At 44.8% G+C, this 25,430-nt stretch overlaps 1 protein-coding gene across 2 annotated transcripts in view; it reads right to left on the reverse strand.

Moving 5' to 3' along the window:
• CSMD1 (CUB and Sushi multiple domains 1) overlaps nucleotides 1-25,430 on the reverse strand; it is a 1,870,054-nt gene that overhangs the window by 268,890 nt on the left and 1,575,734 nt on the right. For both annotated transcript variants that reach the window (XM_077848529.1, XM_077848528.1), the window contains exons 24-26: nucleotides 20,331-20,522; nucleotides 19,740-19,866; nucleotides 8,164-8,366 (exon numbers count right to left, since the gene is read on the reverse strand). In XM_077848529.1, the coding sequence (XP_077704655.1) occupies nucleotides 8,164-8,366; nucleotides 19,740-19,866; nucleotides 20,331-20,522 (522 nt within the window). The remainder of the gene's footprint in view (nucleotides 1-8,163; nucleotides 8,367-19,739; nucleotides 19,867-20,330; nucleotides 20,523-25,430) is intronic.

A 25,430-nucleotide genomic window follows, 5' to 3' on the forward strand; every position in this document is an offset into this window, starting at 1 on the left:
GGCAGGATTTATATTAGCAGAAAGGCAGTTATAGGTGGTATTCCAGCTGGTAGTTCTATAGAAAAACGTTGATATCCTCTTTTTTTTTATCAAGCATCAAAGAGACATCCTCAAGAAAATGGAACCATTGTGCACTGTGGGTGGGAATATAAATTGGTGCAGCCACTGTGGGGAACAGTAAGGAAGTTCCTCAAAAAAAAATTAAAAAGTAGAGTCATGATATGACCCGGCAATCTCACTACAGACTATTAATCCAAAGAAAATTAAAACAGGATCCTGAATAAATATCTTCACCCCCATGTCCATCGCAGCGTTGCTCACAGTAGCCAGGGTATGGAAACAGCCTGCGTGCCCAGCAATGGACGGATGGATAAAGAGGATGCAAGCCCATGGTATGCATCGATCTCTACATCTGTCTGTATCTATATGGATACATAACGGGATATTATTCCGTCTCAAAAAAGAAGAAGATTCTGCCATTTGTGACAACATAGATGGCCTTGAGGGCATTGTGTTAAGTAAGATACGTTAGACAAAGACAAAAAATGCATATCTCATCCAAGGAATAGATTGTGATAATTCAGTCTATTAAATTTGGGAGCATTTCCCTTTCCTTAAAACTTCCCTTCCCTTTCCTTAAATTCTAAGGAATAGGTGAGATATGGACTCTAAGAAATACAAATCAACAGAATCAGAGAGTAGGAAGGCAGTTTCCGCGGCTGGAGAATGCGGGAAACGGGGAGATGTTGGTCGAGTTGTACCTACTTCCAGTTACGAAACAAACGGATTCCAGGAACCTAGTGCACGGGATCATAGTGCGAACTACCATTTCGCACGCCTGAAAGGTGCTCAGAGTAGGTGGCACGTGTTCTCACCACTGTATAGAAACGGTGATTATGTGATGTGATGCGGGTGTTACCGAGAGCGAAGACGTCGATCGCCTTGCAAAATATAAACATCATCAAATCGCCAGTTCTATACCCTAAACTTATACACGACTATATTATATTTCAATAAAACTGGAGGAAAAAAAAAGATATATTCTCACAAACAGGAAATGTGTCATCTACGTGTCCTGTTTCTCTCCTTCTAGGTGTCTCACACACGTAGGTGTCAGACAAAACTAATCATGGCTTAAATCTCAGCTTTCCACAAAATGCAGGATTTTAGAGCCTCGGCTAAAGTGGCATTTTACGCTCAATCGATTCAGGACCTATGCTTCGTGCCTCAGCCACGAGCTGGGTGCCGGCAATCGAAGCTCAATAAAGCCCTTTGGGCCGGAGCTGTTCCCAGGCCACGCGTGTGTGCAGCCAACGTAGGAACCGGTGGGCAGGGCCCCATCAGTCCCGGGGGAAAGTCCCGGGCGAGCAGAGGGATCAGTGGTTCTCACCACCTGCCCCCACAGAAGCCTGCCTCCTGAACCCAGCGTTTGCGGCTGGTCTGTCCCCTAAAACGCGCCCAGTCTGGTCGGCACCTGGCAGCTCCAATGGCCTGTCCCACCATAAACAACAAATGTTTTTTTTTTTTCCTAAGCATAAAACTGTACCTATTAAATTATCTTTCGATAAAGCAAATTAGGAAGAGATGTCGTGTAGCCACTAAATTACAGCCGAGATTCACCAAGAAATCAATGTCACCAAATCTGAGATGCGAGGACGCTGTAGAGCTGTTTTCCCTAAGAAGGAAGAGCCGAGAGTCGGGGCCACTGCAGGCTCAGCGGAAGTTGATTTAACCCCCGGAGTAAAAGGTCAGTTTTGTGTGCTGAACTCCATTTTCTTGCATTTTATGCATGATTAAATGGTAATTAAGTCTTAATGAAAAGTGTTGGGCTGATTACAATTAGCATAATTGCACTAGTCAGTGCGCGTTCGCATGTTTTACATGCTGTGCCGAGCTGGCAGGACAATGGGGCTTTAATGGGGTTTGCATATCTTTTTGCATATCTTGTGAGCATCAACAGCTCATTTCCTAGCGCAGAAAAGCTGGTCTTACGGTAAAGCGAAGTCAACACACACGTCGGGAAGCGTGGGCTACCTCCCCTACTCCGTCAGTAGCCATTAAACACACGCAGGCCTGCGGAGCGGAGAACGAGCAATTACTGTTTCCATACAGGATGGAACGTATGTGTAATTTCCGGCAAACAGCGGCTCCCGGTCCAAGATTATTTTAGAGCAGGGGAAAAAAAACAAATGATCGCGTTTTAATGAAATAACAAAATTCATCAAATGACAGATTAAACGCTGTTCATTTTTAAAAAATGGATATTGAGCTTTATGAAACAAAAATGCCCTGTGTGGTTTCCAAACGGTATCAAGATATTAAATAATCGGGGCTAAATGAATGTATAAATAATTATAAGACATAAATGGTCAACAGAGACGCGTGACTCGTACTGAATCTGTATAATGTGTTCTTGACCAGTCAAAACACAGCCCATAAGGGCCACTAAACTGACGGTAGACATCATATACAGGTAACTTATCTCATCTGTCAACGTTGGATAAAAACACACGCAGAGGTGAAAGAATCTTGGTATTAAAATTGGCATTTAAATATTTACTATTAAAATCTTCTATTAGAGGTTCTGAATGAAGCTAGCGTTAATGCCAGAGGCATCATTTTCCGTAGACGGCCCGCGGTGCTCGTCATGCGATCAGAAGTATTTCCTAGTATTTCCAAGCATATTCAAAGCATCCTAGTATTTCCAAGCATATTCAATTAGCAAATACTTTTTAGCCACCAATTATATATCATGTTGCAGAAACACAAATACAGTCTGCCCTCCAAGAACTTAGCCTAAAAAAAAAAAAAAAAAAAAAAAGAACTTAGCCTGGTAGCTGCAAATAGAGCGCTCACACGCCACGGGACAGGCGCTGTCACCGATGGACGGTTAAATGACAAATGGTTCTTCCCGCTGAAGGGACCTTAAAAGGTGACGTGGCAATACTGGGCCTTAGTAAGCAGCGGGGAGGGAAGGACGTGCATGTAGGTCTGTAAAATAAGCACACGCCGTACGTGTGGGGCAGATGGAGGGGTCGTGTCCCGCTGAAGGGCAAGTTACAACGGGCTTGACGGGAGGGGGCAGTGACTGTGGGTGACGTTGAAAATGGGGATTAGGGCGAGTTTGCATAGAAGACTTGAGAGCCTTTACTTCGGCAATAGGAAGAGTCTGAGATGGGAAGACAGTGGAGAGTTCTGACCAGGAGTGAGTTGTCCCCTGAGGTGCCCCAAGACAGACTCATCCCGCTTCCCACGCTCAGGTGAGTCAGTACACGGGCAAGGGCAGGACATAGGAAGCCGTTCCATAAGACACGATAACCCGGCCCCATCCCGGATGATGCCCATCAAGGTGTTAGCAGGACAGGTTGAGGGAATTGGTGGGAATTGGGGTTTTGTCTATGGACCCTACTGAATTTGTTGTTGGATGATATGTGGGTGTGAGACAAAGGGGCTGGTAAAAAATGACATCCAAGGCTTTGCCCTGAGCAGCTAGCAGAATGGAGCCGACGTCTGCGGTGACGGGAAAGCCTTCGAGGACGCCGGGCTGGAGAACAGACGGGGTTAGAAGCGTGGGTGAGTGTCCGTGCCGGCTTGCCCGCTCCCTATCTCCACATCGAAGCCCAGAGGGAGCTGGGTAGGCCGCGGACGCTCAGGGGAGAGGCGTTGGGAGGACGGCTCGCAACACCTGAGGGGTGAATGCTCGTGGAGGAGAAGCACGTGATGTCACCCTGGGAGAGGACAAGCAGCAGAGGAGGCTGCAGTAGAGAGGCCACTGCACGCGGGCGGGGGGCGACTCGGAAGGAAAGCGAAGCTTGAAGTAGTTGACGAAGCTGTTTCAGGGACAAAACAAAATCAAGTCGAAAATCAAGCAGCTCCAACTCAGTATGGGGTTACGTGCCTGAGGCCCAGCAGCAGCGATGTCCGATTCTTATGCTTCAAAGTCATTTAAAATCTGATGATCCAGGATCCCTGGGTGGCGCAGCGTTTTGGCGCCTGCCTTTGGCCCAGGGCGGGATCCTGGAGACCCGGGATCGAATCCCACGTCAGGCTCCTGGTGCATGGAGCCTGCCTCTCCCTCTGCCTGTGTCTCTGCCTCTCTCCCTTTCTCTCTCTGTCATAAATAAATAAAAAATAAAAAAAAATTAAAAAAAATCTGATGATCCAAATGTCTCCAGGAAAACCAGTGTCCAAATGAATGTTTCCCCTCCAATAATTCAGTGGTACCTATAATCCGTAATCCACGTATCACGGGCATACCATCAAGGTAAAACGGTTTACCAAGAAAACTAATTTAATACTATCGAATAAACGGCCCCCTTGCCTGGCAGCGGCGGTCCTACTTGAGGTACCCGTCACATGACGGGGATATTCCTTTCAGTTCCATTGTTTTAGGTTTTATTTTTAAATCATAGTGCAGCGCTATCACTTCAAATTTTAACATTAACTTGGCTGATGAATGGTAAAACAATCCAACATACACAAGGTATCCATTTTTTTCTTTTTCTTTCCTTTTTTTCCTTTTTTCTTTCTCTTCTATTTTTGTTTTTTTGGTTTTTTTATTTTTTTTTATTTTATTTATTTTTTCTTTTCTATCTCCAGATCGCAGACACAAATACATGGACTTCTCCTTTCTCCCACTCACAGACGAGGAGCAAGGCCTGTGGGTCTGGAGGGACAGGCTCTTCTGCAGATGGTGAGGGGGCTCGTCATCCCTTTGCTCTAGAAAGGCTGCAGCTTAAACCCGTTTTCTCGGGGGAGCCCCGCAGTGAGGAAGGGAAGGCCCTGCGGTGGCGGTAGTGGGGGACACATTAGCCGTGGGCTGTGGTGGGGTAACCAGCTGTCCCAGCCCGCGCTGCCAACGGGGTCCTGGCCCACGGCAGCGTCGGGTTTATCATCCGACTGGAGGGCTTCCGGAGCCTTCTGCACTGAAGTTGGGCGAGACCCGGACAAGCTGACAAGGCAGTCACTCCAGATGTAGGAGTCAGCCTTCCATGCAGTTCTTGGAGACACGGGGGCTCATGCCCCAGGGTCCCGCTCCCACTGGTGTCAGGGTGGTGGGTTGTGCCGCGGGGTTCACGGGGCAGCCTGGATGCCCAGTCGGCGAGACGGCCCACGGCCCCCACGGGAGCCCATGTGAGATGGGGCCGCGTGGCTGTGGCACCCCCACCGAGCCGGTGACGACCGGGAGCAGAGAGGGCCCGGTCCCTCCCACTCACCACCCAGAATACGCTCCGGCTCCAAACCCGGCAGGGGCCCCGCAAGGTCGACTGACCCCGGGCTCCTCATCCACCCGAACGTGCTGAGGCTGAGCTGGATATGATGTCACGTGGATGAATGAGGTTTAGGATTCGACTTATCAGCTGAGAGAGTGGGACACACTCTTGACTATTTCGTAGACTTGTCCGTGTTACTTCTAGAATCGTGTTATTTAGGGTCCAACACAAAATATACGGTGCACTCCCAATAGGATTATTTGAGGGCGTTTCTTCAGAAGGCCAATCCCAGGTGGAAGTGTGGTTCCTGGAAACTGGCTAAAAAACCCGGAAAAGACCATGGGTGGACATGGCTTGAGAAAAGCAGTGAGCTTTGACTGAGGGATACAGTCAACCCCAGGGTCACCAGCGGGGGAACCAGGGTGTTCTGGTCCCTGGGTCTCTCTGCCTGAGCCCCCCATTGGATGAATCCAAGCCAGACAGCAGACCTAGTCCACACACATTCCCTTCTAGGGTCAGAGAGTAGCTCGATAAATGGTAGAAGATATTCGAAAAAGGAATTTCCCCTTGGAAATTGGTGTCATATCCTCAATCCACAAACGAAGCAATAAGGACAGAGATAGAAGGTCAGTCACAATCTTTAGAGGTCAAGCGAGAAATCCACGTTTCCTAAGTCAGAGTCCAGGACAAATTTTTTCTAAATTTTGTCAAAAAAAGTTTTTATATCTTGTTGGTTTGCTTTTTTTATAGAGTTTTAAAGACAACCTTGCAGAAACCAACCCATAAAAGAGCCTCAGAGTCAACAGCATACTTCTCCCCTAACGTGGAATTTCCCAAAGCAAACCCGACGCACAGACTTATTAGCTGGAAATGGGGGAGGGAAAGTTCACATGAAAGGTCTTGTCAAACCATATGAAATTGCCAGTTGTCAAACATTTTTATGTATAAAAATGACAATTTCTCATGGTTCGAACTAAAACACTTGAAACACTGAATCCAAAAAAAAAAAAAAAGCAAGTTTCATTTCTGTAGGAACTTTAATGGATGGATATGTTCATATTGATCACTTCCTAAAGACCAATTTATTAATTATATGAGGAGAATCAAAATGTCTATGATTTTTAAATAACTCTAATAAAGAGCCTCTTAAAAAAAATAAATAACCCAGACTGGGTAGATGTTTTTTTGAAGAGAGGGAAATCATGAAGGAACAGAGAAAAATAGTGGTTTCTGGGTTCTGCAAGAATTTTAAAAAGGGAAAAAAAAATTAAAAGGCCAGGGACAAAACTAAACATCCTATTACTCTACAATCCAGCAATCACACTGCCCGGTATTTACCCAAATGACCTGAAAACTTAGATCCGCACAAAGACCTGCACAAGAACATTCACAGCAGGTTTGTTCACAATCGCCAAACCCTGTAAGTAGCTAAGGAGCCCTTCCGTAGGTGAGCGCATACGTAAACCGGGGTCCACCCAGAAAACAAAGCATTTCCCGTCACTAAAAAGGGGAGAAAAGACATGGAGGAAACTTGAATGCGTGTCACCGGGTAAAAGAGGCCAGTCTGGACAAGCTACACACTATGAGTTTGATCCCATGAGACTCCGGGAAAGCCGTGGGGACGGTCAGTGGATCTCTAGTGGCCAGGGGTTGAGGGCACAAGGGAGGGACCCGCCGTCGGAACACAGAGGATGTGCAGGCGGTGAAACGACCGTGGGGACGCCCGTCGTTAAACGCTCTCTAACCCCACAAATGTCAGGCTCCAGGGGGGCCCCAGCATGAACTAGGGGCTCTCGGTGACGGTGACCTCCCACCATCCATCACAGCAGGTGCACCGCCCGGTAGGGGTGCTGATGGGGGCTGGGGGGCACGTGGAAACCTCTGTGCCTTCCTTTCAATTTTGCTATGAACCTAAACCTGCTGTTAAAAAAAAAAACGCATTAAATGAAAAAGAGGCCAGAAAAGTATGGAATGAGTAGGAGAGAGAAACAAACGCAACCTCACAGCGTTGCCCGCGTTTTTGTTTTGCCAAATCAGGACGGTAAATCACACGTCTACCATCTACTCAGCACCGTTTCTAAAGATAAGAGCAAAAGTCTTGCAATAAAGGAATTTCCTCCCAAGCCAGGTTAGCTGGAACAAACTCACCTTTTTTTTTTTTTTTTTTTAACTGGAGACCAGCAAGTAAAATTAGCCCATGTTTGCAAATTCCTGCGCTGGAAGCACAGTGAAACCAGAGAGAAAACATTGTGCGGACAATAATCTCATTTTTATTAGCGACCTTTGAAAGCATTAAACTGGGCTAAGCCCATTTTCTTACATAAATCCTAAACATGGCCCACCAGCGACCTGGCAAGAGGTAGTTGAGTCGGAATGTGCTGGTGTGCAAATTCCACTTGTTCTACGAGCGCGGCTGACCCCGTGCAGCACCGGGTTGTGCAATAGCCCCGCAAGCTGCCCTCTGAAGGGCCTGCACGGGCACCTTCCCCAAGGTCTCTGCACTCCCTCCTTCTCAGGGAGCTGCTCATGGGCTGGGTGGCCCGGGCGGAGACGCTCCCCGGGGAGAGGAGGTCGGGTGTGCAAACACAGGGTCCCATGGGCCATCCCGCGAGGGGCACTGCGCCATGGGAACCTCCCGGAGTGGCCCCGAAGGGGGACAGCACAGGGCCCCTCCGCCGGGTGGTTGGGGCTGACACTCACCGCGGCCGTTGGGCAGCCCCGCTGCAGAGATGTCCCGCACACTGGGGGCCCCGGGGGGCCTGGTGCAGGTGTGCAGGGCACCAGGTAGAGGCCCACCGCCGCCTCGGCCCCTCCCTCCGGCGCGGCGCGTCCTAGGCCCCGGGCCACTTCTCCCGAGCCCCCACTTGGGAAGCCTGCCTCAGGCTGCGCGGCAGGACCCGGGACACGGCCAGGGCCACCCTCCGGCCAGGGACACGCGGCCGCCACCTACTTGAGAACTGGATGGAGAAGCCCGACTTGCTGATGAAGAAGTCGCTGTCGAACTGCAGGGTGAGCGAGCTGAAGGTGCTGTGGATGTCCTCGGGCAGCAGGGAGCCGCTCCACTCCTTGAGCAGGATGTCGCTGTCCACCGGGCCGTCCCAGACCTTCAGGATGTCGTGGGCCGTCTCCGTGTCGAACACGATGAAGTGCAGGCTGCGGAGAGAGCACAGCCGTGGCTTACTGCGAGTGGCCCCCTCCGCCCTCGCCTGCGGGTCGCCTGCCGGGGCCTGGCCCCGCCGGGGGGGGGGGGCGGGGGGGAGCATGATGCAAGCGCCCCTGACCTCGGGCCCACCACGGAGCTGAGCACCAAACTCTTCCTTTCCAGCGTGTCAGCTGGTTTCTAAGGCTCAAAGCTTTCCCGGGCTCCCACACCGGAGGTGAGTTTGACACCGCTTTGCTCTAAGCTAACCAAAGTGGTGTCACTGTGGATCTGCGATGCCCACTGGGTGGGAGCGAGCGTGCCGCGGGCCGGAGAAACAGGCTCCCAGGTGGTGCCCCGGCGCCAGGACACGCTCTCGGCCCGGGACCATCTGGCCCTGCGTTGTGTTTGTTTCTCTAAATTTTATTTTCTGAAAATGCGTTGAGTACCAACACACAGGCGCAGGTGTGTGACACAAACTCCTGCCCCGAGAAGGTCTTAGTATGCCTCGGCCAGGGTTATGGACCTTTCCAGGCTGTCCCTTAGTGGCAGAGGCAGGGCTGCAGGCAGGCCCAGGGCTCGGCTACCCACCCCCCGCCCCCCCCGAACCAGGGTCTCCCGCCTGCCTTGGCCGCTGCTTTCCCCTCCTCCGCCTATTGCACAAAATTGTCAGGGGGATAAACGTCGTAATAAATGACGTAAGGAAAACAGCACAGGATTCCCAATAATATCTTTTGGGGATATTACGTATCCAAAGAGAGCCCGATCTCACCGTGCAGGGGGTGTGACCCGGGCCGCATAGTTCTAGGACATTTCCTGCGAAATGTTTCCAGGAGAGAGCAAAGCACAGCATGGGGCAGGTGCTCTGCGGCCTCCGCCACCCATGTAACACGCTGCCCTGCCGGCTTCAGCCTTTCTTTAAAAATAAAATCTTAGGGACGCCCGGGGGGCTCAGCGGTTGAGCGTCTGCCTTTGGCTCAGGTGGCGACCCCGGCCTTCCAGTCCTGAATCGGGGTCCCCGCGGGGAGCCTGCTTCTCCCTCTGCCGGTGTCTCTCTCTGTGTGTTGCACATGAATAAATAAATAAAATCTTTAAACACTAAACTAAACTAAAATCTCACACATGGAGCCGTACTGCTCTGCTTTCCCCTTACTTGTCAGCTCTTCCTCTCACTCCCCGTTCCGAAATGTTCCCATTTACACGCCCCCATCTCGCATTTCCATAATTGTCACCGTCGTTGCGTGCATATATGTATATATATCCCCAGGCAATATATAGTCCTAATTTGTATAGTTAACACTAATTGCATAAGAGATGTCATTTTGGCGTGTATGTGCTCCTACCACTTTCAAGTTGCTTTTTTACATTCGGCGTAATTTCACATTACTTGCAAGCCCTCTATCCCGAAAAATGTAGATTTTGTTATTTCACTTTAAAAGCGTAAGTAAACGTGTTTTTGTTTTTGTTTTTGTTTTTTTAGTCCTTGTCCTGTTCTGCATTTTCTTTTTTGTGGGTTTTGTAGGGGGCGGGTATTTTTCTTGAAGTATAATGGGCACACAGTGGCAGGTGAGTCTCGGGGGCACAACACGGTGACTCAAGGAGTCACTGCGTCCTGCGGAGCCCCCCTGGGGGTGCACTGGGCTGTTTCAGGCTCCGCCCAGGGCCGGCAGGCACCTAGTGTCACGATGGTGCGCACAAAGCTTTGTGGTCTCACATCGGCCGCAGTCCTGGGGTGAGCAGCGCCAGGCGCCGCAGGGTGGGAAAGGCCTGCGGGACGGGGAAGACGGGAGGGCGCAGGTCGGCTCTCGAGGTCGAGGGACAGCTGCTCCCACGACCCGGGAGTTTCCAGGACAAGTCGGGGTGGGACACAGAACGGGTGCCACCCCGCAGGGCGCGAGGCCTCGTCACAGGCCGTGGGCTCCCAACCACCTGCAGGGTGCCCCACGTTTGTGACGTGCCCTCTCTTCTGTCATTGCTATTATGGTATTTTCTACTATAACATATTACATCATTATTCTTTTTGCTGAAAGGTTTCAGTACAGCCCTTTTCATTTTAAGAAAAATCTGCTGCTGCATAATGTGGCAGGAGGGTTTCCCTTTTACCTTGCTATGTAGTTGATCATTAAAAAAGTATTAAATTCGATTAAATTATTTTTTCCTACACCTATTTATAAGATCACAGAGTTACTATTTAATAGATGGATTACAAAGTTCAGCTCTCAATTTTTATTATACTTTTTTATTTTTTATTTTTTAAAATTTATTGTACTTGACTTGCCGTCTGACATAGTCATCTTAGCCTCATTAAATAAATAAGACTGTTGTCTTCTTTTTTTTTTTCTTTTGACTGGAAGATTTTTCTAATACATTGATGTAATGTAATCTATTATTTTCTTAAGTTTTCTAAAATCTCATCTCTACCATGGGGGTGTATTTTAATTTCCATTCCTAATATTAATTATCTGGGCCTCCTATATGTTATCTTAGTAAATCACTGCAGTTATTGGCCTACTCGATGATACCTTTTCAAAAAACAGTGTGGGTTTGTTAATCCTCTATTATAAAATAAGTAATTGAGATAGAAAAACATTAAGTTGGTTAGACAAATAGATCAATGGGATGGAATAAAGTTCAGAAACGGATATATCTATAGATCTATCTATCTATAATAAAAATCACATTGTAACATACCATGAAGAAAGACTGACTTTTCAACAAATGGCCAATTGAATTTCACTAATGACAACAGCAACAACAACAAAATACCTGAATGTTCTTCATACATACACAAAACTCAACTCCAGATGAAATAGAGACATAAATGTAAGGTAAAATAAATCTGCAAGAAAACCTAAGATAAGATTTTTATAACTTTTGAGAGGCAGAATTTCTTAATCTGGACCCCAAAATACAAACAACTCCAAAAAACATTTGACATAACACAATTCAAACACAGGTAAGAAGCCCACTATCTATGAAACAAAAATGAGTAAAAATAAATTTTACTCATTGAAGTTAAGGACCTGTGTTTAACAAAGACATCATGATACCAAAAGACTGACCATAGAGTATAAGGTAAGTGTTAAACATATAATTAGCAAATATTTGCATTCGGGGTATATAAAAACTATATACACATCAACAAGTGATAAATTGGCATTCTGGTACAGAAAACAAAAGGGCCTAAAGATTTCAACTGGCAATTCACAAAAAAATGATATTCGAAAGGCAAATAAACATACAAAAAAGTGGTGTCTTTACTCAGAGACATGCAAATTAAAACAACTATGTATCCATTAGAATGGCTAAAATGAAAAAGACAGTCAATGCCAAGTGTAGTTGGAAGGTGGAAACCCTCAAAGTCTTACCTACATGGTGATGGGAGTAAGGATAGGTACGGCCACTTTAGAAGATCCTTTGATAGAATCTGCTGTAGCTGAGTCTAGGACTCACCACTACTCAGACATTCTAACCCTGGGTATGCATCCAAGAGAAAAACATGCATGCGTTCACCAAATAATACATGAAAGCATATTCAACATGGCAACCCAAACCAGAAAAGGAATGCACATGTCCCTCAACATCCAGAATAAATAAATAAATTGTGATGTATTCATGCAATGCAATAATCTAGCTCTATCAGTGGGAATGAAGGTTGAAGAAATGATGATGTAACACTGCATAATTCCATTTTATATAATGTTCAGATTAGGCAAGACTGATCTGAAGGTTATAATTATTATCCTTTTTTTATTTTTTTTTATAATTATTATCCTTGAGAATGAATGATTCAAATGAAGCCGAAAGGACACATGCTGTGTCTTGATGATGCTCTATTTCTTTCTCTGGTTGCCGGTTACATGGGTGTTGTTTTGTGAACAAGCCATACACCGATACTTTGTGCAGCTTCAGGTATGTCTGTTATATGCCAATGAGAGGCTTTCACAGACAACCAACCCCTGCTCCTTGGTGCCATGAAATTTGCCAATTTGGAAAATGTCTCATGATTCCAACAAAAAATATGATATAACAAAAATTAAGTACAAATAAAGTAAGAGCCATTCAGAATTAAAGAAATACTGAAAGTCAATATGGCAGACAGCATACCACTAGGGAGGGAACATTTAAAAATCAAATAAAATATAATATCATCCTTAAAGAACTCCTATTCATTTCAGGCAAAGGCGTGTGAGAAAACAAAAACCCAAATCCACTGCAAGGCACAGCATCTCAAGCTCCAAACAGGTATGAATAAGGCTGTAGGTCAGCATAGAAGGGCACGTGTCCAATTCTGCCTCAAGATGTCTAGGACAGGTCTTGTCAGGCAGAGAGAAATAAAGAAAGGAATTCAAGTAAAAGAAGAGAGACAGAAATGAGTAAACAAGTAAGTACATAAATATGACAAAAATGTTAAAAAATAAAAGCTAAAATAAATATAACAAATAAAATGTTGGAGAGACTTTTTTTTTTTACTACAAAACTGACAAAGATTAAAAGACTTTTTTGGGTTTTGGTGAAAACATGAAGAATCTTCCTTTTCATACATTGTTGGAGGTGGTATCTACTCTTTTTAGAAGCAATTTTGTAATGGCTATAAAAATTTAAATGTGAATATACAACATGGCTGGTAACAGGGAAAAAATTGAAAACAACTCGATCACCCCAACAAGGTATGGTTTAAACAAATGATGGTGCATTCAGGCAATGGAATATTATGCAGTAACTAGAGGGAATGAGGTAGGATTACTAATAAGAACCTAAAACATTGACTATCTTTATTAAACTGAAAAAATGTTCAGAATAACATATGGCATGATACTGTTTTTGTAAAAATAATTCAATAAAAAGATAAATGAATAAATAAAATTGTATATGTTCAGGCTCTCATAGAGAAATTATGGAAATATATACCAGATTTTCAACTGTACTTATCTTTTGCATCTAGGAAGACAGTAAACTACTTTGCAGGCTTTTCATTTTTCTCTAGCACTATTCTAATATTTTTAAAAATAAGAGAAGAAATAGATACTTTGAATAGCATGCCAATGGGCTTCAATTTATCCTGCACATAATAAGCAGACACTTTTTGAAGTGGGCAAGTGAGACGATCTGTTTTGTTTTATAGAAAGATATATAGTAAGACCTGGAAGAAATGTTTCCACCATTTCACCCAGCAAAAATTCTGTGGTTGTTTTTTCCAATGTATTAATTACAAATAAAAGCAAAGGTTTACTTGCAATACCATTTGGTATACAATTATGTATAATATCAAAAATGAAGAAAAACACAAATAACTAACAAGAGACAATATTCAACTACACACACACTATAAAATATGCATATGTACATGCAAGACATGTCAGCATGTTAACAATCACATCTGAAAGAGGGATAACGGGAGTCTTTTTAAAATAACTTTCAAAATGTCTTTATATGCCTTTATTCTTCAGCCCTTAAATTAATATTTTTAATAAACAAAATAAAGCGCGTTCCCTGAGTGAGAACAGGGGAGTGGAAAAAGCCTTGCAGTCCGTTGACAGACCCCATGTGTTCCTAGTCTGGAAGAGGGAGAGTTGGAGCAGTGGTGGGTGAGCAAGAGCTATCTGGGAGCTTCAGTCATGGGAGTAATGAGACAGGAAGATAGCAGGAGTGTGGGCTCAGGAGAAGCTTGTGATATGAAGAGTTTTGCCTTCAATCCTTTGATACATGGCTACGACGTTAACACAGATAATATGTTCAGAAGGAACATAGCTGTAGGGCAGAAATACTGAGTTCAGAGATGATAATAGGTTATTTTTAGATGGGATAGTAAGAATGGAAGTTTTGTTGAGGAGTTGACAGTTTAACTGGGTCCTAAGAGATGGGAAGAGTCTGGAGATGAGGCAACAAGGAATAATTGGGGAGAGCAGAGGTCAAGAGACAGGGCCGGTAGAGCCGGCTGGGATTAGGGACCAGTATGTATGTGAGTAGTTAGAGATAAACGTGTAAAGGCACAGTCAGCCAGATGAAAGGGGGTATTACAGCTCTGGTTAAGGAGCTTATGCTTGCTGACCGGCGATGGGAGTGTTTGAGAGATTGGGGAGGGTAAAGCATGGATTTGGAAAGGTCAGCTGGGACAGGATTAAAATAAGGAAGGTAATGAGCACGTTAAGTACGGAACTGGAAGCAGCAGATAACAAGAACAGAAGATAAACAAATGGAGCACTGACAAGGCTCTGGCTCATAGGAAGCTAATTTGGTCTCCGTGCTTACAAGGAAGAAATTTAATGCAATTACCAGAGGAATGCTGTGAGACAAATGCTAACAGCCTTCCTTTTGGGGGGTTGGGGGCAACACTGGAGACTGAGGAGGAGAAATAATGAAGAACAGAAGGTAATCCTGGAAACTGGAATCCCCAGAGACTTGGAGGCAGGTGCGCGTTGCAGACACAAGGAGAACAAAAGCAGAAACTGGAGCAGGGGGTGATACCTGTAGTAGTGGAGCTTAGGTGCCTGGAGGGCATCTGTGGGGTGCTCCATGTGTCTGAAACATGGCTAATGCCAACTTCTCCCATAACTCTGTCTCCCTTCCACTTGAATTTCACCTCCCCTGTTACTGCTCTTTTTATTTCCATACTTCCATTTTTTTTGGCCAATGCCCTTTCTCATGCTGTAAAATGCCCAGTGGGATTATTGCGGGAGACAAGGCGGCAACACAACATGCTTTGCTGTCTGTGCATGAACTGAAGAGCAGATGCTCCGTGCTCAACTATCCAGGGACTGTGAGAGAAGGCGCGGTCAGCCGGGGGTGGTGATGTGCCTCCGTCATTTGTGTAGTGATATGGGAAGAGCTGAAAGAGAATTCTGTCCGTGATGTGGTTCTTCCCAGTCTACAGATTTCTACTGGAATTTCAACTGTGTTGTTGGAGGGTAGGTGTTAATTAGACAGTCATAACTGAAATCACACGTGTCGGGATCCCGCAACGTGAGGAGCGCTTGCAGAGCTCTGGTCTCACCCACCGTCTCCTAAGTGGCTGGGGAGGTACACTAAACCCGGAGGCCAACCCCATGGCCCCACACTAAGGACTGAAGCCAGCCCAAGACATAGCAGACTTGATAGCGCTGCTGGTCTCTTCTCTCTTGTGGACTGAAATTCTCTCGGCTAGTTAGTTCTTCACATTATTTACAAAAGACGGGCATGACTTGTGTTCTTGCTAGGAAAGGAGACACCTTGGGTGGTCTGTTTCTGGCCCCCTCCTATGTCACCAAAAGGCTTCTGACTTAGGCTACCAGGATATTTGCTAAGGCTCATCACTGAGATTGGACAGAAGTGTCTAATGAATGGTGGTGACTGGCCTGCCATTTTCATCTTTTTTTTTAATTTTTATTTATTTATGATAGTAACACAGAGAGAGAGAGAGAGAGGCAGAGACACAGGCAGAGGGAGAAGCAGGCTCCATGCATCGGGAGCCCGACGTGGGATTCAATCCCGGGTCTCCAGGATCCCACCCTGGGCCAAAGGCAGGCGTCAAACCGCCACGCCACCCAGGGATCCCTCATCTTTAAAAAAAAAAAAAAAAAAAGACTTAATTTATTTATTTGAGATAGAGTGAGAGAGAGAGAGAGAGAGAGCAGGGAGCAGGCCCAGAGGGAGAAGCAGAGTCCTCACTGGGCAGGGAGCTTGAGAGAGGGCTCGATCCCAAGACTCCAGAATCATAACCTGAGGTGAAGGCAGATGCCCAACAGACTGACCCACCCAGGCACCCTCACTATTTTCCTCTTGACTCTATTTCTTAGGAGGATCTTGAAGTCTGGTGAAAAATGAATTAAAATATCCCTAGAGTTTCAAGCCACGTCTCACTATACTCTTTCCACCAGCCGGTGTGTCCAGGAAACATTTCCCGGACACATCAGGGTGGGACGAGGACCACCAGCTCACATTTCACTTTCTGTAAAAGTCGACATAGGGACAGTTTGGACAATCTTGGTAAATGTTTGATGTGCTTCTGATGTTTCTCATAATCCATGAGCTTTTCTAAAATAATTCCCCTCAACCATACCTCAAAATGCAATTTCCTGTGAACGATTAGGAACAGACATACTTTCAAAGTGAGTTTTCCAGACAATTACACTTGCAGAAAAGCAATTAAAACCAGGGAACAATGTACGCATGCGATGGTGTAAAATGTGGCCTCTAATGCTGCTTGCCGAAGATGTTTATAGCGCTCTTACCTTTATTATATAAGTTATAGCTGTGCTCAGCAATGAAATACACGGAGTCTCTTGGAGAAATGTTTACATAGAATGCTAAATGTGGCTAAATTTACTACAATGTCTTGTGATTAGACTTTTAATTAAATTCGGCTCAGGTAACTGCTTTATAGAATATATGTTAAAATTACAAACCTCTTGCAGACCCAAGTGCCATATAACAGTAACTATTTAGGGTCTTCTATTACCTTGAACAAAAAGTTATAGCAATATGCAATCAGAAATTGCTCTGGGCTTCAGTGAAAAATAGGCCCAGGAATAATTGGCTCTGAAGTGTGTTGAAACCATCCCTTTTATAATTTCTGGGGGCCTGTGGCTTATTCATTTTTTGAGAGGGAAAACCATGTACGTTAAAGAAATCATAGTCTGAAAGTGTAATGATGAATTCCGTTTATATAAACTCATGTTTATATAACTGATGCATTCTTCATTATCAAGTAAACAGTGTAGTTAATGTTGGGTAAGTTACCAGCAGGAAAACGAAGACTTGGTAACTCACCAACAAATATCAAAGCTAAGACCAGGCCCTATTTTTCTGAGTTTTAGCACCATTCTAAGCCTAAAATTGTACATCCTGTACTTTTTAGTATGTTTTTTCCCCAAAGTACCACACTAACCATTATATATATTTTCTTAATGAAATCACTCGAAACCTTTTTAGATACAGTTGAAGAAATTAATTATAAATATTGATATTTCTTTTTAATTTCCTTATCAGGAAGGGCTTTATGGCTTAAATCAGAAAGAACTATATATAAATTGATAAGCTCCCACGTGTGAAAAATATGGAAGAGACATTAGACATTCCCAGAACAAAAAACTGGCGTCTTTTCCCCCCTAGAATCCTAATAGTTAAATATCAAACTCAGCACATGATATAAAAGGTGTACATTTTTTATTACTTCAAATCATTCTTTATTACTTTCTTTTCTCTTTTCTTATTAAAATGTTAATGAAGTATTAGATTCACCTGCTCATTTTAATTCTCAGGAAACAAATTGCAAAGGAACTTATAAAAAAAAATGCCAAAAGTTGGAATCCTCCTAAAATAGATCCTGTTTATATAAAGCTATTTCATCAGTCTTAAAGAATCCCTACAATTTTTCAAAATAAAAACTAGTGTAACAGTTTTTCTGATACTCAGACCAAGCTCTCAGGAATTCAAGGTTAAGAACTAATATTTAGTTTTATTTAGTTCAATGGAAAAATGACTGCATTGATTTCCATAAAGAATACAGATTCTTAAATTGTTACTCCTCAAATACACCTTATTTTTGTCTCAAAAGATCAATAACTATCTACTTAATCATTTATCTTAATTAAGGACCCAAAACTATTTATTTTTTAAAAGATGTTATTTATTTATTTTTGAGAGGGAGAGAGAGTGGTGAGGGGGAGGGGGAGAGAGATAAGCAGACTCCATCCTGAGCATCGAGCCAACCCAGTGCTCCATCTCACAACCCTGAGATCACGACCTGAGCTGACATCAAGAGTAAGATGCTTAACCGACTGAGCTACCCAGATGCCTCAAGGACTCACATTTATTTTTAACATAGTTATTATAAAATAAGCTGTCGCGTTATATACAGGATTAAAGTTCCTCCTCTTAAGTAATGTGGTCTGAAAATGGTAATAGTTTGTGCCATGTTCGTTTGGGAAGATGCTCATGTCATGACTTCAAAGAGAGCAGGTGGGGTTCAGGGGACAGATATCAAAAGAAGGGAACAGAGTGTCATGGGATAGAACATGCATCTCCCCTTGGCCTTCATTCCATTACTGTCATCAAGTTATGAAGCCACAGTAAGGTGGCCCCACGTCTGTTTAAAATACACCACTAGGTTTGCCCGGCTTCCTTTTGTGAATAAGGACAAAAAAATCAGTGGTTTGTGGATGCGTCTATCCATTCACTTGCCCCAGAAAGAGGTTTTCTGGGTTTCACCTCCTGCTGAATTCAACTTCATGTATTTGAAGAGGGGGCTGCACTGGCCATTTAGTCTCTCGTGGGCAAAATGGCGCACAGGTGCAGAGAACAGAACAGAGAGCTGGGGGTAGGGCTTTGGGGAGTAGGGAAGAGTTTCTAAACATTATCTCTGTACATAGATTTCAGAACAACTGCAATGAAAGGGATGAACTAATGAAAGTAGGGAAACTTTTATGAGGCTCTGCAAAGGACGGTAGGCTCTCTTCTTGTCCGTCAAGAACTATAATCAAGAAACAACTTATTCTGAAATTACTTTTTGATTTATGTGCCATGGTTTTTGACAACAGCCTCCTGACTGGAACATGGAAAAGTTACTTTAAAAGGATTGCTTTTTGCTGGTTTACTTATTGGCATAAAAATTTACCATAATAACTGAGAACCATCAGTTGAAACAGAGTACTTCCTTTTGAAATGTTAACACAGTTTTCTGGGATTTTTTTTTTTTAATAAGATTTTCTTTCTTGTGTGTAACTTTAGACTGAAATGCTTTCTGGGCCTACCTCAAACTTACTTTGGTATGTGATAAACAGCCACGTACTCTCCTCATCCCTGTAGCACGTCCCGTTGCAGTATGACTCTGCTTTTCTCTCCAGTGAGGGGTGGAGTATATTCCCTGGAATCTTATCTCATGGATGTGTTTTGTTTTGGCAAATGGCACATTAGCAAATGAATGCAATCCCATATCTGAAAAGTGTGTTGTCTCTTGTTGTCAAAAACCTTCCAACCATAATTAGTTTCCTGAAGGAACAGTAATGTGATGTGAAGAGGCCCCAGCCTTCCTCAGTGTCCAGCTGAGTCTGAATATCCAAGTGATGCCATCCTGGGCCATCACCCTATCAAGCTTGCCCCGGGGCAGAGCTGCCCAGGCAACACACAGTCGTGGGCAGATAAACACTTGTTTTACACAACTAGATTTGGGGGCCTGTTTGTTACGCAGCAAAAGCTAACATACATTTATTTTTCTCTTTTTTACAGATGGCTTACCTCAAGTTCTCAAAGGCACTCCAAAGTAAGCCTATGAGCTAACAAAAAATTTATGTGCCCCTTTATGTGTTTTTCTTTGACTCAGAAACGATAAATGTGCTATTATCCCCACTGCAGAAATTGAAGATGCTCCTCTATTCTAAAATCCCCTGAAACCAACATAAAACAGGTACCTGATGGTCTTTCCCGGGTCTGCGTCTATGATCCAGGTGCAGTGGAGGTTGTTGTCGTAGGGAGCAGGGTAGCCGGGAGACAGGATGCGCCCCGACGTGGCTGCGTGGATCTCACCGCCACACTCGGCTGCAAGAGACACCGACACTTGAGGGGATTCACTCCGGGACCCACAGGGGTTGGTTTAGCTATTTTAAAAACAAAACCCCAAACCATCACATCCACACTGTATACCTAGCCCCAGAGAGAAAAATGTACAGTCGTCTGTCTCCATCATTTCTTTCCTCTCCTTGTTCCCTGGCATTAGCCTGATGGGAAGACATTACCCAGGACGTAATTCAGGTCGAGAATATAAAGCGATGAAACACTCACGTTATGATTCTCATAGTAACTCTGTGCTTACGGTCTCTGTAAAACAGCACCGGGAGATCTTTCTTATGCAAAACCCACGCCACAGAAACACGGTGTCTTGGGCGAACGCGGGGAGCGAGCGCTGAGCACAGCAGAGGCCCCGGCCTCTCCCCAGCACCTGCGGCTGGGCCCTGAGCTTTGCTTCTGTGGGGGGACGGAGGGAGGGGGTCTGCCCAACTCACCCACGCAGGAAGGCAGCGGTTTGTCCCACACCCTGCGGTCGCCGCTGAGGCAAGTGAGCGTGTCGCTGCCATGCATGGCGTAGCCCGGGTTGCAGCTGTACAGAACCACAGTGTCAGTAAAGTGGCCTTCGTCTCGGATCCTATAGCCATAGTTGGGGGTGCCTGGATCCTCGCACTTCACCAGGTCGAAACCTGTGAGAAAGGAGGGGAAAGACTGAGCGGAAGGCACGGTAGCAGGTGCACAAACAGCCAATAAAGACAAAGCAGGGCAAGTCATCGCGTGCCCCCGGCGGCGTGGACAGAAAAAGAAGATTGTGAATTTAGAAAGGAAAAGGCAGATGTGGGTCTCCGTTCGATTTCATTTATTTGGTGACTGTTTACTGTTACACGAGGTTTGATCATTTTACTTGTTCTCATCTATGTCTACAGGAGAATCTATGTCTACAGTCCCCTCTGTCTCCTTACTAGGAGAATCTTCTTTCCAAAGACTTCCAAATGCCACCTACTAGTCCGCATTGCCTTGCAGGCATGCTGGGAATTATGTGGGACTCTCATACTATAGTCTCAGTTTTCCCTGGAGACAACCCCAGCCCAAAGTCACTGGGTGCACATTTTCTCGGGGCAAAAAAATCTCTCTCCTATCATGGCAGTTTGTGGAAACAGCCTCCTCCTCTCCCTGCACACCCTTTTCCTCTCCAACCAAGCCAAGCCCATGAAGTGCCAGGACACCAGAAAGCAGCAGCAGCCAGAGGAGGAAGCCTAAGCTGCGTCTCAAAGCAAGGGCCCCGGAGGGAAGCGTTTATAGCAAGTCTTCCTTTACTCAAACTGCTTCAAGACAAGAGGGAGCAGCACACCTAAATATCCACACATTTCTTCATTTAAAAACATCACTTCTTTATATCAAAGGAAAAAATAAAAGACCCTCCCAACCCTTTCCAAAAAAGCCTCAAAGCCTTCTGTCACTGAGCTGCAAGCCCTTCCTGCCTTCACATCCCTTCCCTGTGAGGCCCGAGCCTGCCCCTGGGACACTCTCCACAGTCCTACTGGCATCACTCACTCTCGCCCATGGTCAAGAGCCACCCACGCTCACACCGACCTCCTCCGAAGCTCCAAGATCTTAAGCTTCAGGGGGAACCTGGAAGTTGTTCCTACTCACAGAAGACGGGCTTGTGACTTTCCACCTGCCACACGCCTGTGGCACACGTGATGGGGGCAACAGGCAGCTAACGCCACGCACGGTGCGATCCCCAGAAGCAAATCACTATAATGGCTTCCCCCAACTTAGCTCTCCAACTCAAAGGGATAGATGACTGAAATGAAGATTTAACTTCTGCAGAACTTAGAGCTCTATGTGGGCTTCATGTGGGGCAGTGTTTTTTTTAAGATTTTATTTATTTATTCATGAAATACCAGAGAGAGAGAGAGAGAGGCAGAGACCCAGGCAGAGGGAGAAGCAGGCTCCATGCAGGGAGTCCGATGTGGGACTCGACCCCCGGGTCTCCAGGATCACGCCCTGGGCTGAAGGCGGGGCTAAACCACTGAGACCCCAGGGCTGCCCATGAGGCAGTGTTTTAAGGGCATCTGTGGAGACAGTCTTATACTAAGGCTTCTCTCCTCATTTCCCGATGCAAATTTTGATCATTCTCAAGAGTAGAGCTGGAAACTTCATGCACCACATGGTGTGTTGACATTTACCTCCACCTAACTTTGATTTCTTCCTTTCCAAAGAAAGAAATAGAAGGAAAAAAAGAAAGAAAGAAGAAAGAAAGAAAGAAAGAAAGAAAGAAAGAAGAAAGAAAGAAAGAAAAAGAAGAAAAGAAAAGAAAGGAAAGAAAGAAAAGAAAAGAAAAGAAAGAAAAGAAAAGAAAAGAAAAGAAAAGAAAAGAAAGAAAAGAAAGAAAAGAAAAGAAAAAAAAGAAAAGGAAAGAAAGAAAGAAAGAACGAAAGAAAGAAAGAAAGAAAAGAAAAGAAAAAAGAAAAGAAAAAAGAAAAGAAAAAAGAAAAAAGAAAAGAAAGAAAAGAAAAAAAGAAAAGAAAAGAAAAGAAAGAAAAAAAGAAAAGAAAGAAAAAAGAAAAGAAAAGAAAGAAAAGAAAAGAAAAGAAAAAGAAAAGAAAAGAAAAGAAAGAAAAGAAAGAAAAAAAAGAAAAGAAAAGAAAAGAAAAGAAAAGAAAGAAAAAAAGAAAAGAAAAGAAAAGAAAAGAAAAGAAAAGAAAAGAAAGAAAGAAAAGAAAAGAAAAGAAAAGAAAAGAAAAGAAAAGAGGAAAGGAACTAGTGATCCTCGCTGTCTGCCTGCCAGCTTGCACTCTTAGGTGGCTTCCATGGAGGACGCCGATTCACCACATACCCGCACCCCGCTGATCTCTGCATAGTCAGGATTCAGGTCTGTAACTTTGGATACGGGAGGGAAAATGACATGTGGTCACTGACGCGCAGTTGCTAAGACAAGTCTTTGCGGAAGTGTCCCCCTGCAGTGTTAGTCTCCACCAAGTGTACCTTTACCCGGACTCTGATCTATTTAAGACATGCAAGTGATTTTAGTTCGGATGCCCAGAAGGAAAGAACATGGGGGCATATCATCGATTCTATGCAAAACCAAAGGGTGTTTTAAATCAGCAGGGAGGGGAGGCAGGCAGGAAGGGGGGGGTCGGGGCCCGTGCGGATACCGGCCGCTCTGGTCTGATCACAAAGTGCCAACGCACCGAGGGGAAAGGGAGAGGGTAAGCTGGGAATCGGCGTCGGCAGGCGACCGTGGGATGCGAGCATTACAAAGGCCTCCCGATGGATTCGCCTGAGCCTCTCTCTCTACAGATGGAAAGAAGAAGCCTAAGGAGAGTCTTTCCTGTTGTTTCGTGTAGTTCCTGGTTGGCGGTGAGGACATCTGAGTTCTTTCAAACCGTGTGGCGTGGGTGTGAGGAACTGAGAAGCCCACCCCCAGCCTGGAGGAGAAAACCCAGCAAGGCGGTGAGGGCTTCCCTTGGCCACGCGGGAGGAGGGCCCCATCGGTCATGAGAGGCAACATCTCAAATGCTTCACTATCTCAAAGACAGATGAAGTATCTGAGTATCAGATGCCGGTGGAACATCACGTCGAACATGTTCAGTAGACATAACCCAGGTGTGCAAATTATAAAGACGAGCCAGGTGCCTACCCCAGCTGTTCACACCTTGTGACAGGACGCTGGGTAAACTACGGAATCTGTCTGAGCAACAACAGCCTTGAATTCTCATGGGTCGTGCAGGCCTCACCCCTGAACAGCAAGGTCCGTGCGTGATAGCAGACCCTTGGAGGCAGTGATGACCTGCTGTCCCAGGAAAATTCGCACCTCCTGTGACACAAGCTTCTGATTTTTCAAGAAGCACCAGGAATCTGGATTTTTTTAAAAAACGTTTATAGTAACGATTGTCGAATGAATAAATATTCTGAAAGTGGAGATGTTTAAAATCCTGAATCCGATCGTTAAGATCAGATGCGAGCACCACAAAGAGCTAGATGATTTTATCAACTCTTGGTGAAGGCTTTCACGAGACTCAGAATGGCAGAAAGTGGGCAAATTCCACCTCATGCTTCTAAACTAAGCTTTGAAACGCATGCGTCTTGGGGCGGGGGGGGGGGGGATGCAGCCCAGGACGAAGGAACTGCCAGGCGTGCCCAAGACCTTCCATCTCACAACCAGTCGTTCGCGGGTTACACAGAAGTGTTTCGTGATACAAGATTATCCCTGATGGAGATAGATGTGTGCCTCTGTCGGTTAAGGGATGACCCTGGCTTTCCCGTATGACTTCCGCACGTTCTCGTTACCTTCTGGTCGTGAGCTCTGCAGGCAAAGCTCTGCACTAAAACTTACATTAGAACCTTTCTAAAAAATTTTTAAAAAAAAATTAAAAAAAAAAAAAGAGATCCCTGGGTGGTGCAGCGGTTTGGCGCCTGCCTTTGGCCCAGGGCGCGATCCTGGAGGCCCGGGATCGAATCCCACATCGGGCTCCCGGAGCATGGAGCCTGCTTCTCCCTCTGCCTGTGTCTCTGCCTCTCTCTCTCTCTCTGTGACTATCATAAATAAATAAAAAATTAAAAAAAAATTTAGAACCTTTCTGGAGGTGGCAAATAAATAAATAAATAAATGGAAAACAATTAAAGATGTACCAATAAAAATGTCTATCAAATTTTATTTGGGTTGAAGTTATGAGAGAAATATCCTGTTTCATAGCTTTTTCTATCATTTAATCTTGATTTTTTTTTTTTTTTAAGGCCACATTCTGTTACACAGAGAATTGGAGCCACTTATTTCTGGAAGGATAGTTACTCTCCCCAGTAGGTGTGTTCCCTTCTTTCTTACGATGCCTTCTATTATTTTTTCCAAAGTTCACGTAAGTCCTCAATGGCATCATGAAATTAATTATTTAGAAAAAGTTCTACACTCGATTCCTCAGTGCCCAAGGCCTCCAGGCCTACCCCACATCATTGTATGTACCACATTCCTCTTCCCTATCAGAAAGTTGAAGGGTATTTGGATAGTCCAATTCCCATCTTCAGTCCCACAAAAAAAGCTTTGTTCCTGCAAAACTGCTACGTGATTCAATAATTAATCCCTAGTTCTGGCCGGAATCATAGACGGTTACTCCCGGAGGAAGCCCCGAGAGAGCGACTGATCAGTGTCTGCAAAGGACTAGAGAAAGATCTTCAGGAACTCAAAATTTCCTCTCCAGTTTGAGTGTTGGGTTCAGTCTGTCAACCAGCACCAGAGACATGGCCCTGCTCCGTTGCTTCTCTCAGCACATCAAATAAAATTCATTTCGACTGAGTTTTGCTCGCTCTGGGGTCAGGGAGTCGTGGTATCATTGTGTCCCAAATATTTCAATACTGCTTCTAAGCATTGGGAAAGTTGTATTGGTGGATAACGCAGCAGTCCGAAGCAGCAAAGTAAAACTCTCCGATGTTAAGTCTATGTCCATTTCAGGAAAGGATTTTCCTGTCATTTACCAAAAATATCTCAAAAACATTTTTTTAAGATTTGTCTTTAGATCGACAAAGATATTCCTGTAATCAAGAGACATTTCCATTTTAATCAGAATCTAAAACACTTAAAATGATCAGTCATAATA

This window comes from Canis aureus, chromosome 15, assembly GCF_053574225.1.
Source record: "Canis aureus isolate CA01 chromosome 15, VMU_Caureus_v.1.0, whole genome shotgun sequence".
Taxonomy (NCBI): domain Eukaryota; kingdom Metazoa; phylum Chordata; class Mammalia; order Carnivora; family Canidae; genus Canis; species Canis aureus.